The 23377-nt window shown below is 65.2% G+C and overlaps 4 protein-coding genes across 4 annotated transcripts; all 4 read right to left on the reverse strand.

Moving 5' to 3' along the window:
* Positions 1-1303: 1303 nt before the first annotated feature.
* On the reverse strand, positions 1304-4918 carry CHLRE_03g206481v5 (uncharacterized protein). Its single transcript, XM_043061513.1, has 6 exons — positions 4539-4918; positions 4290-4423; positions 3780-3864; positions 3436-3595; positions 2704-2769; positions 1304-2516 (listed from the first exon to the last, which is right to left on the reverse strand). The coding sequence occupies exons 1-6, from the start codon at positions 4665-4667 to the stop codon at positions 2125-2127; spliced, it is 966 nt and encodes a 321-aa protein (XP_042926673.1). The 5' UTR covers positions 4668-4918; the 3' UTR covers positions 1304-2124.
* Positions 4919-4982: 64 nt separating this feature from the next.
* On the reverse strand, positions 4983-9848 carry CHLRE_03g206593v5 (uncharacterized protein). The gene is made up of 14 exons (XM_043061515.1): positions 9717-9848; positions 9575-9667; positions 9230-9369; positions 8765-8870; positions 8508-8621; positions 8155-8211; positions 7738-7809; positions 7433-7555; positions 7125-7286; positions 6813-6932; positions 6394-6495; positions 5895-6104; positions 5613-5660; positions 4983-5448 (listed from the first exon to the last, which is right to left on the reverse strand). The coding sequence occupies exons 1-14, from the start codon at positions 9804-9806 to the stop codon at positions 5341-5343; spliced, it is 1545 nt and encodes a 514-aa protein (XP_042926674.1). The 5' UTR covers positions 9807-9848; the 3' UTR covers positions 4983-5340.
* A 51-nt stretch (positions 9849-9899) lies between these two features.
* Positions 9900-14358, reverse strand: CHLRE_03g206705v5 (uncharacterized protein). The gene is made up of 12 exons (XM_001699398.3): positions 14113-14358; positions 13647-14007; positions 13270-13349; positions 12954-13034; positions 12656-12778; positions 12221-12340; positions 11952-12050; positions 11563-11686; positions 11223-11347; positions 10772-10890; positions 10342-10441; positions 9900-10130 (listed from the first exon to the last, which is right to left on the reverse strand). Exons 2-12 carry the CDS (start codon positions 13813-13815, stop codon positions 10071-10073), a joined length of 1200 nt encoding a protein of 399 aa, XP_001699450.1. The 5' UTR covers positions 13816-14007; positions 14113-14358; the 3' UTR covers positions 9900-10070.
* A 189-nt stretch (positions 14359-14547) lies between these two features.
* On the reverse strand, positions 14548-23328 carry CHLRE_03g206817v5 (uncharacterized protein). Its single transcript, XM_043061517.1, has 8 exons — positions 23234-23328; positions 22544-22731; positions 22123-22417; positions 21774-21927; positions 21459-21617; positions 20366-21323; positions 20026-20096; positions 14548-19881 (listed from the first exon to the last, which is right to left on the reverse strand). The coding sequence occupies exons 3-8, from the start codon at positions 22392-22394 to the stop codon at positions 15322-15324; spliced, it is 6174 nt and encodes a 2057-aa protein (XP_042926675.1). The 5' UTR covers positions 22395-22417; positions 22544-22731; positions 23234-23328; the 3' UTR covers positions 14548-15321.
* Positions 23329-23377: the final 49 nt, after the last annotated feature.

Consider the following 23377-nt stretch of genomic DNA (forward strand, 5'->3'; position numbering starts at 1 on the left):
TGACAGGGGATGCAACCTGACGCAACGTACGGTGTTATAGTGCTGGGCATGAGAGCAGGCGTGTGCAAGTAGTGACCCTTCATTCATCGACCTAGGGAGGAGAGGATTTGCCCGCTATGTGTTGCAAATGAAGTCGAAGATGAGAATCATGTGCTCATGCGGTGTACGGCCTACGACCAGTTGCGTTTGGGTAGCGAGATCGATTTTACAGGCGGAATGCAGGCCGTCATGCAGAATGCGGACCCAGCCAGGTTAGCCGCGTTACTAGATTCCATTTGGGAGCACAGGAGCATAAGCACCCCCATTCGGGGACCAAACTAGCTGCATATATAAGTGTTGCAGGCGTTATAAGGGCCCCCCGGCCCGGGCCTAGGTTTCTACAAGGACAGGAATGCACGTCGTGCTCACCACCTTGTAACCACACACAACATCAGGGGTGCCTTTCGTGGCGTAGAGCTGAGGTGAAAGGAGGCTGGTATAGGAATGACGACTGAAATTTGAGTATGATATGGACCAAAGGTATTTATTTATTGGGGATGCTGGCGTGCGGGGCTGTGCGTTGGACGTCGGATGGTTGGACGTCGCACAGTAAGTTGCGGGAAAACCGTTCAGCCCTAAACGTTTTGCAAATGCAATGATAACAGAGTCTCAGCATCGCTGCTATACTTTCTTCATACACCGCATGCACACTCAGTCTGCAGGTATTGAACAAAACGGCAGCATGGCGGAAATCGTGCGGGACGAAGCGGGGCTGGCAAGAACTTCGTTGCAGCAAAACCGTCTTCCTAATCCAGGCTGGCTTGATAAATAGATACCAATTCCTAAGATGTATAGCTCTAACTTATTGGGGCTGACAGCGCGGCTGTATTAAGGACAAATGCTCGCGCTCGCAGCCCACGCGTTCGCGAGGCTTCTGACAGGTACATATGTGCCCAAATAGAAGTAATTTTTATGTTAACAAATCTAATTTGATCAGCGCGAGCGTCTGCGATAAGATCGGCATCTAACATGTCTTTCTTGCAGCTGAGGATTTCATGGCATATGTTTCAGTGTGTTAAACCTGTTGCTATCACAGTTACCTTCGCGATCGCGGTTCCCTGACTCGAGTCGGGTGACGGATCTACGTCGCCGGGGCCACTTCCTTCTTGTGTACAGTGACTTTGTGTAACTGATGGCTTGAATATTGGCTGCGTGTAGTCGGCGGGGGCCGGGAACGTGTGTGGATCAACTTGGCGTCGACCCCCCCTTTCTGAAACGTATGGGTGCGCCGCGCCCCCTGCGGGGGCCGGGGCACGCCAACCAAGGCATTCTCATGTTACATCCACAAACACCCCAGCCGCAGTCGGTCATAGCTGCTGCACCCTTGCCCAACATTTGCCACCTGCGCCCGCCCGCCCAGGCCCATCCTGCGTCCGTGTAAATCAGTAACACCAAAACCCCCCGAACCCCCCTTACACGTTCCTGAATGCCATAAGCACCCATCCAAAACCCCCACACATGTCCAGTATTCGCATCTCTTTGAACACCTCTCGGTCTTTCCGCCAGGCTGCCCTTGAATGAAGTATACAAGCAGTTTACTTGAGTGCACACACACGCACCCCTGCGCTCTTCGCATCTGCCACTACTCATGTAATACCATTCCAACATTATTCTTATCAATAAATGCACACGCATGCACCAACTGCTTGTGTCATCAAAACAACTCTGGTGCAGTAGCTGTCGGCAGCCGCCTGGCTGCGACGCACCCCAGTCCATGCTGAGCTGCCTCCAGACCTTTCGCGCATGGCCAAAACAATTTAACATTATGCCTGAGCTTCCAAGCAACTGCAGCGCTTCATCAACCCCCGATGCCCCTGAGTTGGCAGCTGGCCCAGGGGGGTGCCGGCCATCCCCCGGTTTACGAGCCCAGCCCTCACACTGGCATGCAGAAAGCAAACCCGCCGGCCACGCCTCGCACATATGCTGCTTGTTCAGCAGTTTGCGCCCTTGGAACCAGCGGCTTGCTGAGATGTCCGCCACCCGGCACCTCTACTCCCAGCGTCATATGACAGGCCTCCCAACCCACATCCTTTAAATCCGTGTAAATGTGATGAACTCCTCCCATACCGGTAAGTTGCGTTGCTCCTACACCCGCACCGATTCAGCTCCATGTCCCATCCCGGGGCTGCCGGCGCCGGTGGTGGGCCCCGTGGTTCCGAAGAGCTCGGCCATGGCGTTGCGCAGGCGCCGCCCCAGACCCCCCAGCATCCGCATCTTGCCCGGCGACGACGGCGACGACGACGACCCGCCCGCGGCGCCGCCGGCCGCGGCGCGACCAGCACCCGCGGCGCCGCCGCCTTCACTGCCGCCGCGTGGCGCGCCGCCTGCGCTGGCGCTGCGACTGCGGACGCCGGCGCCGCCCGCGGAGCTGCTGCTGGCGCCGCCGCCGGAGGAGGAGGGCCCCCAGATGGGCGCCTGGGTGAGCGGGTTGCCGGTGCTGAGGCGCCGCGCCGCTGACACAGAGGCGCAGTGCACGGCTGCAGTGATGGGGCAGCGAAGGCGGAGTGCGGCGGTGAAGGATGGCATTGTGCCGATGCGGACAGAGGTGTGCGACAAAACGGCCACGAATGTTGAAACCAAAGTGTGTGCAGACTGTCCGCGGCCGCATGCGGGCTTTGCTGCAACGCACGACATGAAAAGGACACCCGCCCCGCCACCACTCACCCGCATCGTAGGCGCCTGCGCCTTGCAGCGTAAGCAGTGACCCTGCGGCGGAGGATACAGGCTCTGCTGTGTCGGCAGGTGTTGGGGCCGAGCAGACGAGGCGCGCCGCGGGTCAGCGGCGTGGTCGGCGGATCGAAGAACAAACGGAAGGCAGCAAGGGCGAAAAGAAAGGGCGGAGGCGTAGTAAAGAAGGTTGCGAAGCACCAAAGCCAATCTACCCCAAGGTGATGGCGTCGCGAAGAGGTGGGGCAATTGACACGACACGCTCGACCTATGTCACTCAGGAATCGAACACGGTAGGTACGCCGGTGGGCGGGAGGTTACCAGTAAACCACCCTCCTTCCCAGGCCTGCCCCGCGCGTTCGTGACTTAAGAAGTGATTCCCCAGGACAGGCCCTTCCCCAGGCCCCAAGCCCCAAGCCCCATCACAGGTATAGCTTCGCATACAACCGGAAGTAACCGGCTGCATCCAGCTTTACCTGCCAGAAGATGCTGTCTCAACCACCTTGCCCTCTTCCCCAGCAACGCCGCAGCCCCCGTTCTTCCCCAGACGGCCGGCACCCCATCGACCTACCTTCCAACTTCGCTCATTCCCATTTCCATCCCTTACAGTTCCCACCCCTCGCTCGCCCACAACACCAGACCGCCAGTGCCCCAGGTCCCATCGCTCCATCCTCCACCCCCCGTGGCAGCCCCTCTCCATCCCTCACTCGTGAGTCACCCCTCGCTCACCTGTGTTGGGCTCGTCGCAGGTGAAGGTGATGTTGAGCTCGCTGTCATCGGGCAGTGCGAAGGCGGCGCGGATGGCGGACGTGAAGCGGCGGTAGCCCTCGGGGCCGGGCTGCACCTCGAAGCTGTAGGTGCGGCCGCCGAAGTTGACGTTCATCACCGCCTGAAGCCCAGCCGAAAGTGTGTGTGGGCGGCAGGATTCAGCACAAGCTGGTGTGTGTGGGAGTGTGGTACCGGGCAGCGGCCGAGCACGCACGAGGCACAAGCCGGCACAGAGGCGTGCCGGCAACCAAGCCCACTGCCGTGCTCCCACTACCCCCGCCGTGCACCCATGTGCGGTCGCTCACCGGCGCCTGCGAGCCGCAGGGCGGTGTCAGCGCGTGTTTCCAGTCCGGCAGCTTGGCACTACAGAAGTCACAGAACATCTCCTTCCTGCGCGGGCGGTCGTGGTGGCGTTGTGAGCGTCAAGGTTGCGATGTAGAGGAGGGGGGGGTCGGTGTGAAGCTTCACGGAGAAGGGGCGTGGCTCGTGTGCAACGTGGGTGCCGCAGTGGGCGCATAATGCGTGGCACACAGACTGTAGGGGGCTCATGGTGCATCTGCTCTACATTAGGCGAGGACGGAAAGCAACAGCAAGAGGCAATGCATCTGGGTCGGGTTTCGGGCATGTCAGTGTGTCTGGTTGGGCGATGACTCATCGCCGCGTTTTGGCCCTACAGGACAGCCCGTCCTCTCCAGCACCCCCGCGCAGCCCTCACGCTCCCTCCCGCTGCCCCCATGTCCCAGATTTGAGAAGCTCGCGCTTGACGACACTTCAGTTTCTCGCAGGGTCGGCTGCGGCGCAAACGGTTCGCTTGCCTGCTGCCAGCGCTTTGCAGCTGCCACCGCGCGATGCAGACGCTGTGGCAGAAGCGGGGGCACTTGCAGGGCCGGATGAGCGGCTTATCTGCAGACGGGCCGTCCAGGCAGACCCAGCACACGTCACCCTGCTCCTGCGCGCGGGGGAGACGGGTGAGCGGCGTCAGCAGCGATTGCCGCCCGAGGGTCACTGACTCGCGACCTTCAGAAACTGTGGGCAAAACACCATCGGATCGGCAGACTGCTCACATCACTGCATGATGTATCCATCACGTCGTCGTGCAGAGGACCTCCTCGGCACGAGACCTCGGTCCCGCCATGCCGGCATTTCGACGCGGCGCGCGTCGGCTCCTGGTCCCGCACATCAGCCGCGTCCATATGTGCTAGCTTTTAGCTGTGGAGACCACTTAGGTGTACCAGTAAAGGGTCGGAGGAGTAGCGAGCTTGCGAGTGAGGTAAGGTGGCGAATAAAAGATGGTAAGGTATTCGACAGCAATGTTGCCAAAAGCTATTGTGGTTTGAGTCCTGAAATGTTTCTTTGATGTGAGCTAGGAGCGCCCTGGCGAATTGAAGAAATTATTGATGGCCTTGGACGCGCGCTTTGGACTTCGCGTCCGTTTGACTGTGCGGTTTGACTCAGTCCATGTAAATGGATGCTAGTGGCCTGGCTCACGTCACTCAATCGCGCCCATTAAGTCGCGAACGGTGGGCGCGGGAACCAGAAAAGCGCAAGCTTTCGCGTCCGTGCGTGCCACATACGCTGCTTGCATACGTGAAGATCAATTGTATACATTTGCAAGGTCAGCCGGAAGCGTGACGCTGGCTTGGTCAGGAAGTGAAAGCGCCACATGGCAACATGCCGCCCGCCACCACACGCGCAACTCGCGCGACCCCCCTCAGGTTGCGCACTTCAATCTAGGCACAACGGTCGTTCGCAACTTCCTGAACAGTGTGCAATTCGCCACAGATGTGACTGGGGCGTAGGCCTTCCTTCCTACACGTCACCAAGCACGCACGCACTGCAATCCCCTTAAAGAGTGCCCTGCAACCACTACGCATCCTTGTCCCCTGCCGCCGCCTCGCCCGCCGCGTCCTTTTTCGCCGCTGCCGCCAGCTTGGGGCACTCCTGCTTATGCTCCTTCCAGTGCGCCGACTGGCACTGCATGCGCAGCAGGATGAATCATATTCATAAGGAAAATGGGCTGAGTCAGCAGGGTCGCATGCGCGGGCAGAGAATTGCCACGGCTTTGACAGTGCCCCCGCCAGCCCCATTTCGTCCTCGACCAGCAACAGCCCACCCGCACGCCCCGAAGTCGTACACACCTCGCGGCCGCAGTAGCGCACGCTCTTGCAGCGCGAGCACAGCTGGGTCTGTTGAAGCGGACAGACAGCGGGGCAATGGTGTCTCAATTGTGCATTGCGGGCCCGCCCCACCCAAGGCGGGCCCAGCCTATCGTCGCTTCATCTCAGTCCCCAACGACATGCCCCCATTCGGGATTGTGAAGCGCAACCCCCAACCCCACCCCGCTGGTCTTCTCGGCTTTAGGATAAGCGACTCATCCTCCACCGCTCACACGCCTTGTCTTCAAGCCCACCGCGCCTTACCTTGTGGTACATCTTGCCGCACGCCACACACACATGGTGCGCCAGCGCCACCGGCTGCAGGCACTGCCAGCCGTCCCCGCCCCGAGGCCGCACAGGCAACCGCCCCGCGGGCAGCAGGGGCCGCCGGCCGCCGCTTCCACCGGTGCCTCCAGCTGCCTGCTGCTCCCTCTGCCGCAGCTGCTCGCCCCACTCGCGGCTGTGCTGCAGCTCCTGCGGTGCGGCCAGCCGCGGGCGGCGGAGTAGGTACACGTCGCTGGGCCAACAGAGGCAGAGCGCCACACGGTACCGGTATGTGACACCCGCATGCTGCACCGTGCCCGGGACGTGGTGCCCTTGCGGCTCATGCACTTGTACATACACACACACACACACACACACACACACACACGCGCGCACCGCATCGCATACATAGTCCTGCGTCTTTTCTTTCTGTGTGCTCTCTAACATACCGTACACGGTTTCGTGTCCCTAGCACATTCACACGCGCGCACGCACGCACCGTGTCAATGGCGGCCATCAGCGCCCGGCAGCGCGACTCCGTGTGCAGCTCGCCGCCCCAGCGCCGACAGCTCGCGCGCTGCTCCGCCGCCATGTCCAGCGCCTGAGGGCGGCCAGGGGCGAGGGGCAACGGCGACGCCGTATAGACGTGTGGGGCGGGTGGTGGGCTGGGTTCAAAATGCTTGGTGACAAGCACGAGATGCCAAAGCCGGGTGGTGGGTGGGGTTGGCGCAGTGCCATGGGTGCAAGCACGGAAGGTCATGGAAAGCGACGAAAGAACGGCTCCTGAGCGGCGCACCGAGTCGACCATCACCACGGCCGCACCAAATGAGGGATCGAACTGCCCGCAATAAAAAATGCATGGATGCCTCTGCCAGGACAACGTCACTTGCCCCACACGCACTCCTCTCCCGCACCCACCTGCTGCACGTCGGCTTCCGAGAAGGTTCCGTCCATGCGCTCTGCGCCCCACACCCGCAGCTGCGCCTCGTTCAACGCCGCCAGCCAGCCCACCACGTCGTCACCCTGCGCCTGCGCCATCTGCGCCACATACCCAAGACCACAAAAGGCCGCAAAAAGAGTAATGCTGGACCAGTTGCGTAGACTGTTGCGTGCAGGCAGTTATGAAGTAGCAGGGCCCCTGGCTTGGCGTGCCTTGCCAGTTGCCTCAGTTCCGCTGCAGCTACGGCATCTGGATGCCCCCGCCGCCAAGCTGTCACGCAACTGCCTCACCTTCACGGCGCCGTGCATGGCCGCCAGCGTCCGCGGGTTGACGCCCTCCAGGGACACCCGCGCCTCGGCCACAATGAACGCAGCCAGGGCGCTGGGCTGGGGTCCAGACACCGCCGTCTCGTCCACATCGTCCTCCTGGCCGCCCGCCGCTGACGCAGCCGCCTGTGGCCCGAGTGGTGGTGTCCAGGTTAGTTCAGGCGGCAGACACGATACCGAGCGCAAAGGTCCCTGAAGCCTGATGCTGTGATGCAGCAAAGTGCCGACTCAATATGGTCAGACGAGGTGGTGTGGCCCAGTCGGCTGCTCACCTGCGGCCTGGCCTTGGGCGGCGGCGGCGCCAGCTCGGACAGGCGCCGGGCGTACTCCAGCCACAGCGCGGCGGCGGCCCGGGCGCCGGCGGGGTCGTCAGCGCTCATGCAACATTCCACCCGCTGATCAGGCCAGGGCGCACAGCGGACAGGAGGAGGGATCAAATCCGGGGTAGAAAAAGGCTGCCAGACTCGGAGGCGAGGTAAGGCCGTAGAGGATGTCATAAGCAGATGTGATAGGAGCCGTAGAAGCGCAATCTCTAGAGGCACCCACAACGTATGCGGTGGCTCCTGCCCTCACCCACCTCCTTCGCGCAGCGAGCCAGCACGTAGTTCAGTATCCACTTGATCTCGCGCAGGTTCAGGCCGTGGAGCACCTGGGTGGGTGGGTCGGGCGTGTCGGCGGCGTGTCAGCAAACCCCGAACCCAAGGCTCCCGCCATGCACAAACATACACGTTCCCTTGCAGCATGCCAGCAGCAGGAAGACATGCGCCTCGACACGAGTGCGGGGTTGCGCGAGCACACGCACGCGGGCGCGTTTCCGTTGCTTCACACATCAACATACCCGTGCTCCCATCCGTTGTGCTCTCTTACACATGCAGACACAACAGTACACAATCTACACACACACACACTCATGAACACACACACACACTCATGAACACATCCGCCAGCATACGGTATGCAATGGCGGCTCTCGGGCCGGGAGCCATCCACTCACCATGAGGGACATGGACACGCTGACGTGGATCGGCACCGCCGCAATCGCCTGGTTGAGCTGCAAATGCACATGCAGGATGTGTGGTGCATGAGCACACACGCACAACCATGTTGGGGATGGTGACCACGGGAGTTGGGGCCCATTCCGGGTTTGGTTCTCCTCACCCGGCGGTCACCGGCACGCTGCCAACACTCCGTGCCTCAAACTATGCAACGCCAAACTTGTGCTACACCCGTTGCACCGAACGCACTCATGCACGCAATGGGGCGCGCACGCAAAGAGGCACGCGCACAAACGCACACAGACAGGCAGTCGCGCAGTCAGCCACACGGAGTCGCATCATGGGCCCCTACGTCGGACGCCTCCTGCAGCAGGTGCAGCGCCGCCATGTCGTCGCTGCCGAAGCCGCCCTCGTGCAGCAGCGGCCCGCCCAGCTTGTCCAGCATGCGGCCGGCCATCTGCTCCACCTGCGAGCGCGAGTAGAGGCACAGAATGTGTACACGAGCACATGTGCGCTGGCTGCGAGACACACACACACACACACACACACACACACACACACACACAACACACACACACACACACACGAACACTGCACGGCTGCACGCACCGTTCCAATCAACTCCAGGTCCTGCGCCCGGACCAGGGCGGTGCGCGCGCGGTCGGTGGCGCTGAACGTTATCGCCATCAGCATCGCCACGCAATTGGTGGTCACCCTACGCGTGCGGGAGAGGCAAAAGAGGAGATGGCGGCTTGCGGCACGGGGGCGCCGGCTGCTTTTGGGCACGCCTGTTGCTCAGAGGCGCAGCAGTCTGGCACATGCGCAGGTACGTACTCCCAAAGCGCTGGTGCAAGCCGCGGCGTGGGTGGGCAGTTGCGGTGGGGAGGTGCGGCGGCGGCATGTCACAACCCGATGCACCGTGGCGTAGCCCGCCCATGGGCATACAGCACACACAGCGTAAGCAAGCTGCACACGCATGTGGTCCGAAACGGCACAAAACCGAAGGCGAACTACACACATACGGTTGCCCGCGCGTCTCGCCTCCCACCCCGTGCCCCCGCCGCCCCGCGTCACCTGATGAACTGGTCACAGGGCGGCCCGCAGTCCGCCTGCATGCGGCGCCCGCCCACGGTCACCCACTCCATTTTCTCCTGGATGGTCTTCATCAGTTGGCCAATGGAGGCCACCAGGTCCGTAGGCATCTCGGGATAGCCCTACAGACCATCAACACAAACACAAGGTCAGTCGTGGCGGCCCACTGCGCACCGTGCCGTAGCAGCGGCTGTCGTACCGCCCCCGGCACCGCCCGGTACGACACAGCCCTGATAAGGATCGAGCCATCTTGGCTGCTCTGACATGTTGCCTCCTGTGACCCCCTTGCGCTAGCCCGACAGCCCGCCACCCTGTGAAGTCGCCCACCTGGGCCAAGTAATGGGCCTTGATGAACTTGGCCATACCGGAGTACGCGGTCTCCTTATTCCAGCGGCCTTTTGTAATTGGCTTGAGGTTTACCTAAAGGATACATTGCGGGCAGGGGCGACAGGTGCAGCACGACCTTGGCAAGACCTGGTCGCCCGCGACCAGAATTGCGGAACTCACCCATGCCTCCTGAAGCAGCTTCCGAGACTTTTTCGCCTGCTCGCAGCGCCATGGCCGCTCTTCCTTGCTGAGGCTATCATAGAGGCTGTCCAAATCGTTTCCTTTGCCGAGCGCAAAAGCGTGGACACCAACTGCACTTGGCAGCTCGGCAGACATTTTACATTGAAGAGAGTTGATATTCGCTTTTGATAGCACGCCCAAATGACGTCGGCAGTCGGCACAGCAGACACCAGCACTCCATCCCGATCCATCCCAATCCATCATGGCATCGGCGCCCATTGACTGCATGACACACTGGGTGCTACAGCAGCAAGTTTTAGGACGTCCTAGTGAATGTGGATGTGGAGCCCTTGGGCTTGCCACGCGCAAATCGCTCCTGTGCAGGGGCAGCGTGCGCGGGGGCCACAGCGTTGCAGGATTTGGAGCACCCACCCACATCAACACACCACAGCAACCGCGCCATGAAGCACTGCTGCCAGTCAGGACCACTGCCCACAAACCAGCCGCACCTAAACCGAAACCCACATCCTCAATCCCTGAGCTGCCAACCCCCCAGCCGCAACTCCCCAGCCGCACCCCAGCCCCACCTGCATGATGATGCTGGACATGCTGCTGTAGCTGGTGCCTATGAAGGCGTCGGCCTCGTAGGCGATCTCCTCCTCCACCATGCCCAACAGCGACACGCTCCTGCAGCAGGGGGGCGGCAGGGCACAGGCGGCAGCGCCCAGGCGGCACGGGGGCCGGCGGTGTCAGCTGGTGGTTCGTCGAATGGCAGCAAACGGACACACACGCGCGGTGTCGACCCCTCACCCCAGTGCTTTCCAAGTACACGCGCGGTTTGCAGCCGGGACTGTTATGCGTGACACGTGCAAGTCTCACCGCTCCATGGATCCATGCTCAACCCGCACCCCCGCAGCAGCCCCGCCCACAGCCCCTGGGTCTTCACCCCGGCTGGGATTGGAGGAAGGTGCCGCACCCCCTCCCCCAGCCCCCCCCAGGCCGCCGCGCCGCGCTCACTTGTACCCCACCGCCTCCTCCAGATCTGCCTCCGAGTAGTAGATGGGGCTGACGCCCACCTCGCCGAACATGGCGCTGATGCGTGGGCGCAGGTCCGGGTACGACATCACGAACAGCGACTGGCGGTGGCGGGAGGGGAAGAGGGGAAAGAGGGGGGAAAAGAGGGGCGCTCACGGGGGTTAGCTGACACCAGGCCACCAACTGGCGAACGTGCGTGCATACACAGGGGCGTCAGGCACGAACGGTCATGAGTTGTAGGCGAGTCCAGCCCTGCATTCCATGCTCCTCACACCTCGTGTTCACACTCCGCGGCTATCAGAGTGTAACGCATCTCGTCCAGCCACCAACAATCAAAACCTCAACATCCCATAGCTTGCGCCAGCCGCAACCGCACATCGCCCGAGGCCCGGTCCCGCCCGCTTTCCCCCCAGCCCCCACCCCGCATCGGCACCTTGAGCTTGCGCGCCTTCATCGCCTTGACGGTCTGCTGCACGAACACGTTGTACAGGTTCTTGTTCTTGCAGCTGCGGGCCGCCTGCTCAATGTTGTACTTGTCCCGCTTCCACAAGTACAGGCCTGGACAGGTGTGTGCGTGCATGTGTGCATGTGTACCACATTAGGGGTCAGGGACGGGCACGACGTGTCACAGACGGCACACGTGCGTTGGCCGGGCCGGGCGCCGCAGCCCGGCCACGTGGGCGGTGGGCCACTCCAGCGACCTCATGCAGCAGCTGCCAGCGATGCCTGACGCACGACCTCACGCCACACCACCCAGCGGGGCGCGCGCTCACATGTGTCGGGGTAGGGCCGCACGTGTATGGCCATGTAGGGCTCCGTGCCGCCGCCCAGCCGCTTGGCCCTGAACTCCGTGGCCAGCTCCACCAGTGCCTCGCTCTTGGTTAGCTGCGCAGACACCTGCACAGGCGGATCCGCGCGCATGCGTGAACAAGGAAAGAGATCAAGTGTGTGCGTGCGTGCTTGTGAATGTGTGGAAAGGGAAACAGGATGAGTGCATATGCGCGTGCATGTAGCGTGACTTGTCAGGAGAAATACGGGGGGAGGGAGCGGGAGGGTCCACGAGCCTCATCAGGGGGCAAGGTACCATGCACGGCGCCCCCCCCCCAGCCGGCCCCCCGCACCCCAGCCGACCCCCCGCACCCGCCCGCCTGCAGCCGCCTACCCGGAGGTACTCGTCGTGGCAGAGCTCGCCAGTGACTCGCAGCTTGATGCCGTGCCCGGCGTCCCGCACGATGTTCTCATACACAATGAACGCAACCACCTGCAGTGCCACGTCACAACCAGACGGCAGCACCCGCGTCACGTGCCGCATGACCGCCGAGTCCTCCCTCCCTCCCTTCCCCCGCAGCCTGCCAAGCCCCGCCCACTCCCGCAGCCCCCGGCGGCCTTTACCGGCTCCCGCGCTCCTCTCCCCCCACCCGCCACACACACCTCGTGCGCCATGAGTCGCTCCTTCATCGCCTCCATCTGGTCGGCGCTGCAGTCGAAGCGCTCAAAATCTATGTACTCCGCGCGCTCGTCGCTCACGTTGAGAGCGCGAGCGTTCTTGATCTGTTGTGTGCGGATCACACATGATAAGTCACAGGTCCAAGCATGACGGCCAAGAAACACGGCTATGACAGCAGATTGAAGCGAGAATCCGCCTCCTCTTGCTGGCAGGTATCGTATCGCCACGTTGGCCTGGCTGCGTCGCTTGGACGTCACCTGCCTGGTTGCCTTCCACGTCAACCACGTTACGACCTACACCCAGTGAACCGGGACTCCGAAGGCTTCCAGGCCCCATCTTCGTGGCCTTGCAAGACCTGTATCACACAGCCCAAACATCACACCTGTAATATTTCCCACGCCGCGCCCACACAACCACACCTGCGCCAGGAACTTGGGGCCAAAGTGCGCCACCGCATCCAGCTGTGCGTCCCAGCCCGCCTGCAGCCGCTCCGCCAGCGTGACCACGCTCTGGTGTCGCGACAGGTGGTCAAAGTCAAAGACCTGTAACAAAGGGCATGGCGGCGCGCAAAAGAATGCATGTGCATGCTTGTGAGGGACAGATGGCCGGGCCTATACAGGGTGCAGCAACTTTTCGTGGTCATTGAAAGCCAGGTTACATGTCACAAGGTGTCTACATCGCACATAATATTGTTTATGGCAAGTACATGTAGCTCACCAGGCTGAAGTCCATGGAGCGGTGGACGTCGCCGCCGCCCGCGCCGTCCGCTGGCCCCTTGTCGTCATAGTGGTTCAGGATCTGCAGGCAGCGGGGGGAGGGCGGCGTCGCTGTGTGCGTGACCTGCGAATGCTCGAGGGCAGGCTCTCCTTCACGTGGAGCAAGTATAAACAACATCAGCCAAGCAGCAGCCGGCGGCTCCCGTGCCGCCAATGGGCTTACGCCTCTACTGCTACTGCTACTGCTACTGCTACTGCTACTGCTGCTGCTGCTGCTGCTGCTGCTGCTGCTGCTGCTGCTATTGCCCGGCACTCACGTCGTGCACAATGACTGTGCGCCCCAGCATGCGGCCCAGCACCAGCGCCTCCTTCAGACCTGCCACCTGGTTGTTGGGGCCTGCGGCGGGCATGGCGGGGGCCCACATGCCATTGGGCGGGGGGCGGGTGGCAGCTGACAGACAGGGCTGCCATGCGTGGGTCGCAGGTTGGGCATGGCGGATCCGGCACAACACAATTGTCTGTGCTGAGAAACACAGGCACCTTCACACGGCTGCCACGCAGTAACCCGGACCCCCCTCCCTCCAGCGGCCCCATCCCCATCTGCAAAGCCTTGCCTCCCGCCTTTCGCGCTCCGCCCTCCCTCCGCCCCCAGGCCCTGCCCCATCCGCCGCCACGTCCGCCTCCGCCTGCTCACCCCAGGCCAGCACCGGGTACAGGTAGCCGCCCGGCAGCTCGGGCAGCCGGTGCGCCGCCTCGGGCTTCTCGCCGAGCTCGTCGCCCAGCCTCCGCCTCCAGCGCCACGGACCTCCTGACACAGGCGACCAGCCCGATGACGAGGTTGCTAGTGATGTTGAAGAAGACATCCAGTCCCACCAACTGGAGTGGGCTGCGCTCGTAGTGGCCTCCGCCAGGGATTGAAAGCGCGGTACGGCTGCTTTGCGGGCGTCGTCTACCGTGCTGAGGCGCCGCCCGGTTTTGGCAGGCAGTTGCGGGTCGCCCAGAGCAGCAGAAGCCTGCTCGCCATGCAGCTCCCCATGCCCGACGTCTTGCTGTTGCTGCAGTCAGGAAGCGCCAGGCGTGGGCATGCGCATAGGTGCAGGCGGGAACAGGGGGCAACGGGCACCTGCGAACGGCACGTGCATGGCGACACAGGCACTCACCAGCAACGATTCAGTTACGCCGAGCTGTACATTACTTGCTGTAGCAGGTTGTGGCCCTTGGCCAAGCGCGCACAGCAAGGCGATAGCCGCGATAACTTGCAACATACAGCTACGCATTCTGCCCTTGTTTGTAAGCTCGGCAATCAACTTGGGATTTGGAAAGCATTATGGAATAGCTTTACATAGCAGCGACCGGTCAAGCCTGCTGGGGTGTTTTGTTCAGCCAAGTCGCTGTATACTCGCTACACTGTATCTATCAATATGTGTGCAAAAGCTGCTTGCTTATGGAGGAACAGACGCTCCTGACAGCTGGCGGAGTCACGCGAGTAGCCCAGATCAGACGACTCGCTCCAGCTGGAGCCGCTCTCCGGCGCCCCTGCTGGTACAACCGGTTCTGTGGTGCAGGTGCATGACATCGACCTTGGACTTTTAGGCAACGCAGTGTCGTTACACTTTATGTACTTATCAACGCTCTCAAGACGCCGCCAAAGCTGATCGCTATTTACACGCCTTACTGAAACGCCGTGGGGCAGTTCAACCGCGCCAGCACACGCCAGGCTGCCCGGCGACAAATTATCCTCCTTGCAGTCCGCCACTACGCTTCCCGCATACATTTCACCCTCTTGTTGTAATCCGCCCCGAATACCTAAGCCGCAACAGTGTACAGCTTGTCACCACATGAAGCACGCAAGAATAAATTAGTGTACAGAGTCTTCGTTCACCCTCCTACCAGACACGCACATGTGCATCGGACAACGCCATCACACTCAAACCGCACGCATGCGTGCTGTCTGCTCCCGCCGTCATGTCAGCGTGGAGCTGAGCCTATGCCACATTCAGGGAACGCCACGCACCCGGTCCTGTCGCCTACACTGTGCGCCTCGGCAAGGTTCCGCTCTGGACGCCGTGCCGCGCTCAATGAAGCAGCACGAAAGCCATCCGTATCGCCTACACATGGGATGCTATACAATGCAGAACGGGGCAACATTCTCTGCTCGCCTCCGCTTGCAGAGATCCGGACGAACCTCCCCATTGAACTCACACACGACCTCATGCTGTCCCAACTCGCCACCATCCTGCAGTTTGATGAACGCCGGCCACCGACCGCCTCACCATACACAAAAGAAGCCCCCTAAACAAGACGCGGTCTCCTCACCTCCGCACAGGAGCATCAGGGCACACGCCAGGTGTGTGTAGCTGCTGCGGCTGCTACTGCTGCTGTTGGTGGCCTGGCCGCTGGTCGCCGTCCCCTGCGGCATGCGGCGCATGAGGCACCGACCACCCCCCAGCCGTTGCCGGGTCCGCAGCCACTGCCGCGGCCGCCGCCGCCACCGCGCGCGCAGCCATCATGCCCGCCGCCGCTGCCAAGGCGTCATTGGACGGCGGCGGCTGGCCTGGCGGCGGCAAGCCCATGGCGCCAGGCTGCCAGGAGCCGTACATGGGTGCGGCGTGAGACGGGTGCGGCGCCGGCAGCCCTGCAGCCGCGCTGTGTCCTACCAGTGCAGCCTGGGCCGCAGCCATCATGGTCGCATGAGCCTGAGCCTGAGCCTGAGCCTGCGCTTGGGCCTGGGCTTGTGCTTGTGCTTGGGCCTGCGCCTGAGCTGCATGGTGCTGGTGCTGTGCCGCTGAGCCCGGGTGGTGCGGCGGCGGCGGCTGGTGCTGCGGCGGCGGCTGCCCCGGGGCGGCAGTGTGCGGCGGCGCGTGCGAGTGCGCGTACGACAGTTGAGGCAGGTGGTGCGGCTGCTGCTGCGGCGGCAGCGGGGCCACGTGGTGATGCACCACGTGCTGGGTGGGAACCAGGTGCGGGTAGCTGGTGGCGGCGGCGACAGCGGCGGCGGCCGCCGCTGCTGCGGCGGCCGCGGCGGCGGCATGCGGCTGCGCGCCACCGAGGCCCGCGCCGGGGCCTCCAGGCATTGGGTACGGAGGCAGAGCCTGTGGCTGGTGTTGGTGCGGGTGCAGAGCCTGGGGCTGCGGCTGTGGAAGAGGCTGTGCAGACCTGCCGGCCAGGCCTGGGCCTGCGCCCACGCCCTGCGCCTGGTGCAGCCGCGCCGCAAAGATGCCGCCGCTGGCGGCGCCGGTGGCAGCAGCGCCAGTGCCACCGCCAGAGCTGATGGCGTGGCTGCTGACGTGGCCGCTGCCAGCGCCAGATAGCGGCGGTTGCACCGCCGATGCGTCCCCAACGCTTTCGTGCATGCGGCGGCGCTTTGCTGCATGCACGCCACCGTTGCTGCCGCCGTCGCTGCCGTCAGACGACCCCTCAGACTGCACCTCTGGCTGCTGTTGCTGCTGCGGCTGTTGCTGTTGTTGCTGCAGGAGCGCCAGTTGCGCCTGGTGGTGCTGCTGCCGCTGCGGCATCAGCACGTGCGGCTGGAAGGTGGGCGGTTCGGGCAACTGGTGCGGCTGCTGCTGCTGCTGTTGCGGTTGTTGCTGCTGCTGCTGCGGTTGTTGCGGAGCAGGTACAGGCAGCGGAAGCGGCGCATCATGTGACTCTGGGTGCTGCTGCTGGTGGCCCTCTGACGGCAGGAAAAAGGGCGGCAGCGGCATGGCCAGGGAGGGCTCAGAGACCAGGTTGATCAGCGGCGCCTGCGCCTGCTGACCGCCACTGGGCGGGCTCGAGTCTCCGCCGCCTGCCGCCTTTGCCCCGTCCACCGCCGCAGCGGCGGCCGCAGCGGCGGCCGCCGAGCTTTCCCGGCTGCGCCCCGTGAACACTGCGCTGCTGCCGCCGGCCGGGAAGGGCGCCATGGTCAGGCGCGGCGTCACCACAGACTGCGTTGGGGGCGCCGGCGAGGGCGAGAAGACGGGCAGGAAGACCGCCCGCGGCTGCGGCATGGGCAGCGAGGCCGGCCAAGTGGGCGAGCCGCCGCCCGGCGCTGCGGTTGGCGGCGGCGCGGTGATGCCGACCGAGGGGAGCAACAGCGTGCCGCCGGCCGCCGCCGGCGCGGCGCCGCTGGCTTGGTGGACTGTGGGTGACAGCAGCGGCAGCGGCTGCTGCGCCCCCACGGCCAGCTGCGTGGAGACGTTGGGCGGCTGGAGCACGTGCGGTGGCGGCGGCGAGGAGCTGCGGGCTGCGAAGGGCGGCGGCTGGCCATCCAATCCACCGCGCTTGTCGCCAGCCGCGCCAGCGGCTGTGCCAGCTCCTGCAGCGGCTCCAGCTGGCGGCGCTAAAGTGCGCTCCACACGCGCCGCACCACCGTCCTTGCCCTGGGCTGCGTTGCTGCCGCCGACGCCACCGGTGACGCCACCGCCGGCGCCGTTGTTGGCGGCGCCGTCCGGGTCCATCCCAAGCACAAGCAGCTCCGTGACCGACTCCAGCGCATGCACCAGCTGGCTGCCGTCCAGACCGTCAGGCAGCCGCACCGCCGCGCCGGCGCCCGGCGCCGCCACGCCGCCTGCCCCCGCCGCGGACACCGGCGGCGGCGCGCCCGCCGGCTTGGGCGACCCTTGTGGGCTGGTGCCGCTCCCGCTCCAGCGCGCTGCTGCCGACGCCGCGGCTGCGGCTGCGACGGCGGCGGCGTCGCCCGGTGACGAGTTGCCGCCTCCGCCTCCGCCGCCACCGCTACTGCTGGTGAGCGCGTCTCGGACCGCCGCGCTCAGCGCTGTCACCAGCCCCGCACGTGTCTTGCTGGAGAGCTGCAGCGGCTCGGCGCCGCTGGCGCGGAGCGGCTGGTAGCTGGCGCTGGCGGGCGAGAACGCGGGCTGGCGGCCGGCTGCAGCTGCGGCGGCGGCGGCGAGGGCCAGCTGTGCCACCTCGCGCACCGTCAGGCTCAGCCGCAGCTCCAGCCGCACCGACGACAACGTGGACTCGCCGGCGGCCAGCGCCGCCACGGCTGTAGCAGCGGCGCTGGCGGGGCTGCTACTGCCGCCGAACAGGCTGCCCAGCACGTCCAGGCCCTGCGACGGCGGCGGTGGCGTGGCAGAGATGCCGGGGCCACCGCCGCCGCCGCGCTGCAGGCCGCCGCCGCCGCCTCCAAGCTGCGACAGCTCTCGGTCCTCGTCGTCCTCATCGGTCAGGTCCTGCACCCCATACTGGATGCTGCGGCGGCGGCGCAGCAGGCTGGTCGTCACACCACCGCCGCCACCGTCGCCGCCGCCGCCTCCTGCGTGGTCACCAAAGGACAGATCTGGGCCAATGGCCGCCGCCGCCGCGAAGGCGGTGGTAGCAAACGCGCCGCCGTCCGCGGCTGACGCGCTTGGGCCCGTGGAGCGGAGCGGCGACCTCGCGGAGCGGCGGCCGAGCCCCGGGATCAGGCTGCGGCCGCGGCCGGCGCCCTCGCCGCCCGCGGCGTGCGGGGCCGCCGAGCCGCCGCGCTGGCTGCGGTGGCGGTGTGAGTTGTGGGCGCCGCGGTACAGCAGCTGCGCGGGGTGCAGGACGCCTCGGTCAATTTCGGCCTCGACAGCCTCGTCCTCACCCGATGACGAAGACGTGCCGTCGCCGGCGGCGGCGCCGCCGCGGCCGTAGCGCGTCACGACGGCGGCGGCGGCGCTGGCGGCGGCGGATGCTACCGCTGCCTGGTCCAGCGGCCGCACCACTGCGGCCGGCGTGATACGCAGCACCAAGCCTCCCGGGCCCTTGTCAGCGGGGCCGCCGCCGTCACGAGATGTGCGCAGCTGCGTGGCTGCCGGCAGCGGCGCCAAGGCCATCGCTTGGAGCGCACCAGGTGTGCCCTGACGCGACGGCGCCGCCACCGCCACCGCTGGCAGCGCTGCCGCCGGACGGCCCACGACGACTGCAATGCAGGGGCTGACCATCGGCACGAAGGGCGCTTGCCGCGCCGCCGCCGGCGTCAGGCTCAGCGATTTGCCCGCCGCTGCTGCGGCCGCTGTGACAGCAGACGCCGCCGCGGCGGCGGCCTCCGCGGCCGCCACCGCCTGCCGCTCGCGCCGCGCGGCGCGCCGCTCGTCGCGCCCGACCTCCGCCGCCGCCGCCGCCAGCGCGTCCAGCCCCGTCAGCAGGCTGGCCCAGTCGCCCAGCCCCCGCGGCGGCTTTTGGTGCGCCTCATCGTCGTCGCGACCGCCGCCGCCCAGCCCGGCCCCAAGCTGGCTGCCGCCTTGGAAGCTGATCTCCGGCGTCACCGCCGCGCCCGGCGTGGCGGCGCCGTCGCCCTCGTCCATGCCACTGAGCTGCGCCCGCGCGCCGCCGCCGTCGTGGCCGGAGCTGCGGCGCAGCGGCGGCTCCATGCTGGCGTAGCGGCTGCTGCCGCCGCCGCCGCCGCCGCCACGTCCGCCGCCGCGTGACCGGCCGCGGCGGCTGCCGCCACCGTGGTGCCCGCCGCCGCCCTGGCTGCCGTCGCTCTCGCCGTCGTGGTGCATGGCCATGACGTCATGCAGGGCCTCGTCCTCGTCCTCATCCTCGCCGTACTCGCCATCCGAGACCCCGAGCTCGCCGCCGCCGAGTCCCGTACGGCCGCCCCCGCGCCGCCGCCGGACGCCACGTCCGCCGCGGCCGCGGCTGCCGGAGCGGCCGCCGCGGTGGCCGGCATGGCCATGTGCCTGGGCGTGGTGGCCGTGGGCGGCGGCGCCGCCGGCGGAGTGGAGCGACTGGCTGCTGTGCGTGCGGTGCATGCCGTGCTGGTGAGGCGCAGCGTGCACGGCCACGGCGGGGTGCGGCGGTCGCGAGGCAGCCCCAGCCACGTCGGCGGCCAGCGGCGCGCTTGACGGCGGCGGCGTGCCGGTGGCGACTGCGACGCCGGCAGCTGCGGCGGCTCCAGCAAGCAGTGCGGCGTGCTCGCGGGCGCTGAGCAGACTGATGAATCGGCGGCCATCGGGAGACTGCAAAGGAGCGCAGGAGAGTGGATAATGTGAGGAGGCCAGTAGCTACAGCTTCACCTCGTGGTGCAGACATGGCCTAGCTGCAACAGAGTAATGCAACGCGAGGCCAAGCCCTACCCCCAGCCGTCTAGCAACGCAGCGCACCTGGTAGCGGAAATCCTTGCGCCGCCCGGCCTCCTTGCCGCCCGCGCGGATCTTCCACCAGCAGCGCCAGCCTGTGCGGTCGGGCGGGCATGACGTGTGAAGCATGCAGCATGATGTGGACAAGTGGCCCCAAAGGGTCATACGCAATATTACACAACGGGACTTGCTGGTACCTGCCGAAGGCCATTAACTTGCACGCAAGTGGCAAGCGGAGCACGAGAAAAAGGGAAAAGCACGGAAGTGCATGCTACGAGCCGCCACCAGTGCGCATTCAGGGCGACACGTTGTTGCAGTCGACGGACCCTGCCACACGACTAGCGGCACGAGGCAACACACGCACCTTCCGGCAGCCCCATCTCCTTGGGGTCCACGTGGTGCACAGTCGAGTCCACGGCGCCGTCGTCGCCGCCCGCCGCCGCCGCGTGGTGGCCCGGACCCGACTCGCCGCCACTGGACGCCGTGGGCCGCGGCAAGAAGCGCGACGCGTGCGTCGTCACGCCGCCACCGCGGCGGCGGCGCCCGCCGCCGCTGCCTGCGCCCCTAGGCAGCGGCGGCAGACCTAGCGGCAGTCCGTGTCCGCCGGCGCCGGCTCCACCGCCATCCCAAGCCGCTGAGTCTGCCGCGTCCGAAGACTCGGCGCCATTGTCGTCGTCATGGCGAAGCGGTGAAGGCGGCGGCGGCGTGCGGTGGGGGTACCCGGCACTGCCGCGGTGCGGCGGCGAGGGCGGCGGCAGCTGTCGGTGTGCCGTGTGCTGCGCCTGCAGCTGGTGCGGCTGCATCTGCTCGCTCAGCTGGCTGGTCGCCTGTGTCGGCGGCGGCGGGAGTGCGGGCAGACCCTCGCCGCCGGGCGCTGATGGCGCTGGCGGCGCGCCGCCTGACAGGTCCAACAGGGGCAGGCACGCAGCCACCTGGGGAGCTGCCACCGCCGCCGCACCGCCTCCTGCACCGCCTGAGGAGGGCTGCGGCAGCGGCCAGCCCGCAGGCAGCCCAGGCGGCATAAGCAGCGACGGCGCAAGCGGCCGCGGTGCAGCAGTGTGTGCCGCGCTGAAGGCCGCGGCCGCAGCTGCAGCTGCGGCCGCGGCTGCTGCTGGGTGGGCGCCGGCCGCTGCAGCGGCGGCCGCAGCAGCGGCCTGGTTGTGCATGAGCGCCTGCGCCTGCAGCTGCTGTTGCAACAGGGCCTGGTGGTACTGCTGTTGCTGCTGTTGCTGCTGGTGGTGCTGGTGGTGCGCTGCGCTCGACGCCCCTGCTGCACCGTGCGCCTGCGTAGCTGCGATGAGCGCCGTCCTCCACATCCAGACCTGCACGTTTACAAACCGAAGAGAAAGCCGCTGTCACGTACAGGGAGTCAAAGCAAGCTGCACGCCGCGACGTAGCCCTAAAAACCAATTTTCCTGTAAATTCAAAACATGCAATTGCGTCGTGGGGCACCGTACCGCTGGCATGGATTCGATGGGTGCGGGCTGCGCCGTCAGGCGCACGCGCGCTGCAACTTCTGCGGCCGGGACCGTCACATGCGACCCCGCTGCCGGGCGGCCAGGGTCCGCCCCGGGCAGCGCAGGGGGTTGCCACTCCAGCATCAGTGCGCCGCCGGCCTGTCGCAGAAGGTGTGCCACGGCCACGCAACATCACGGCATTGTTCCACATGGCTATGAGATGAATTGCCTTGACATGCTTTAAACCAAAGCCACCCACTGCTGCCACCTTCTGGCCCTGAAGCCACCCTTTCATCACTCCATCTCCGCACACACCTGGTACGCCACCAGTACGGCGTCGTAGAAGCGCCCGCCGCTGCTGGTGCCGCCCGCTGCCGGACCGTGGGCGGGGGGCGGGGCGGAGGTGGCCACCAGCAGCGGCGTGCCGGGAGGCAGGCGGCCCAGCTGGCCCCCCGCGTCCGTCACCAGGCTGTGCCGCCGTGCGCAAGGGGCATCGGATACTTGAGTAGTGATTACTGAGAGAGAGACTGAGGAACTAAAGTCCAAATGAGGCCGTCACAAGGCCCCGCTCATCCGCCTGGCCCGCGCCAGGCGCCTGTTGCCTGAGTATTATAGGCGCCTGCACCCCGAAAAATTGTAAGCCATCCGTTGCACTTTACCGCACCTGCTACAAGGCCGCAGTCGCCGCCCCAGCTCCGGCTCATTTACGCGCTGGTATGCTACTGCAGCTCCAGCCGCCTCTCCGGCCTTTCCGTAGCCGTCGCCCCGCACCGCCACCAGCACATGCGGCTGCGCCGAGCCCGCCGGGCTACTGCCGACCCCTAGAGCTGCTGCCGCGGCTGCTACTGCCGCGGTGGCTGCCGGGTCCACCACTAGGCGGCACGCCGCCTCCACCACCTGCCGCCAGCTTCCATCCGGCAGGCAGAGGCACTCCATGCAGCGTCGGCGGCCAGCTCACGCTGTGCAGCGGAGCCCCCGCACAATTCGGGCCCGCCTAGGCCACGCCGCTAGCAAGCAGTTGCGGCCCCCCGGTCAGTGCTAGAAGCTCCTGGCGGGACGGCGGTTGGAGACACAGCGCCCCGTACCCGCCGCCCACGCCAGAGTCTGGATGCGCGCTTCACACGCGGTTTGAGCCCCGGTCAGCGCTGCTCCGTGTGGTGGCCCGGGTTTCGCTGTACGCCACGTGTCTCCCTCGCTGCGCCGTGGTAAAGCGCCGTCGTGCAGCAAGCTTGTAGCTGCGGGTGCATGCGCGCTCTAAGGACCCAAGCCTCGCCTGCGGACATTGTTAAAAAAGTTCGGGAGGTGAAAAGGCGTTCATGCAAGAGTCGCGGCTTGGGGTTATGTCTTGTGTCTAACAGCTGCAGCACTTCCGGTTGGCTGGTTGTGCAAAGGCGCGGAGCAGGCAAAGCCGAGCTGTCCACAAGCGCCACGAAAGCAGGGCCAGTCCCACACGCAGCGGAAACCCTTACTGTCCGTGCTTTCGCCCATGTATTAAGTCACATTTCCACATGCCCCATGGCACATGCTACAACCTCGCGGGGCCAAACAACGCCTTCCGCGGCACATGCGAGCACCAACCTCCACGTCCTCCACGAAATCTCCCCAGGCTTTGAACATGTGCATTTCTTGCAAGCGTTAACATTCTGAGCGCGGAAGGGATGCCTTTTCTTGGCCCTTCCCCTCCGGCCTTGCCAAGGTGCTTTTGCGTTCCCTGAGCACAAGCGTAGGCCTTGCACGTCTAATGCTCAAATGCTAACGCGCGCATGTTTACACACCTTATGCCTGTTGCAAGGCCGCTGACGAGGTCGACCTCCTCGCAATTGCTCAGCGCGTCAAACGCCGAAGGCAGGCTGCAACTGATACCATGGTGTGGCTTGTTAAATGTAACTGTGCTGTGGCTTAATGAACATGTACCGCAG

The sequence above is a fragment of the Chlamydomonas reinhardtii genome, chromosome 3 (assembly GCF_000002595.2).
Source record: "Chlamydomonas reinhardtii strain CC-503 cw92 mt+ chromosome 3, whole genome shotgun sequence".
Lineage (NCBI taxonomy): Eukaryota > Viridiplantae > Chlorophyta > Chlorophyceae > Chlamydomonadales > Chlamydomonadaceae > Chlamydomonas > Chlamydomonas reinhardtii.

Coding starts and splice junctions, on each gene's coding strand:
- CHLRE_03g206481v5 (XM_043061513.1), bottom strand. CDS start 4,667: ATGGACGCGGCTGATGTGCGGGACCAGGAGCCGACGCGCGCCGCGTCG. Junction 2,770..3,435: donor CTGCGACGAGCCCAACACAG/GTGAGCGAGGGG, acceptor CTGCCGACACAG/CAGAGCCTGTATCCTCCGCC. Junction 2,517..2,703: donor CGCAGGCGCCTACGATGCGG/GTGAGTGGTGGC, acceptor CCATCACTGCAG/CCGTGCACTGCGCCTCTGTG.
- CHLRE_03g206593v5 (XM_043061515.1), bottom strand. CDS start 9,806: ATGGCGCTGCGAGCAGGCGAAAAAGTCTCGGAAGCTGCTTCAGGAGGC. Junction 8,212..8,507: donor TGCTGCAGGAGGCGTCCGAC/GTAGGGGCCCAT, acceptor GTGCATTTGCAG/CTCAACCAGGCGATTGCGGC. Junction 7,556..7,737: donor TGGCTCGCTGCGCGAAGGAG/GTGGGTGAGGGC, acceptor TGGCCTGATCAG/CGGGTGGAATGTTGCATGAG.
- CHLRE_03g206705v5 (XM_001699398.3), bottom strand. CDS start 13,815: ATGTCTTCTTCAACATCACTAGCAACCTCGTCATCGGGCTGGTCGCCT. Junction 13,350..13,646: donor GTACCCGGTGCTGGCCTGGG/GTGAGCAGGCGG, acceptor TGCCCGCCGCAG/GCCCCAACAACCAGGTGGCA. Junction 12,051..12,220: donor AGCGACTCATGGCGCACGAG/GTGTGTGTGGCG, acceptor GTGGCACTGCAG/GTGGTTGCGTTCATTGTGTA.
- CHLRE_03g206817v5 (XM_043061517.1), bottom strand. CDS start 22,394: ATGGAGTGCCTCTGCCTGCCGGATGGAAGCTGGCGGCAGGTGGTGGAG. Junction 21,928..22,122: donor CGACTGCGGCCTTGTAGCAG/GTGCGGTAAAGT, acceptor ACGGCGGCACAG/CCTGGTGACGGACGCGGGGG. Junction 21,618..21,773: donor CCGTACTGGTGGCGTACCAG/GTGTGTGCGGAG, acceptor CTTCTGCGACAG/GCCGGCGGCGCACTGATGCT.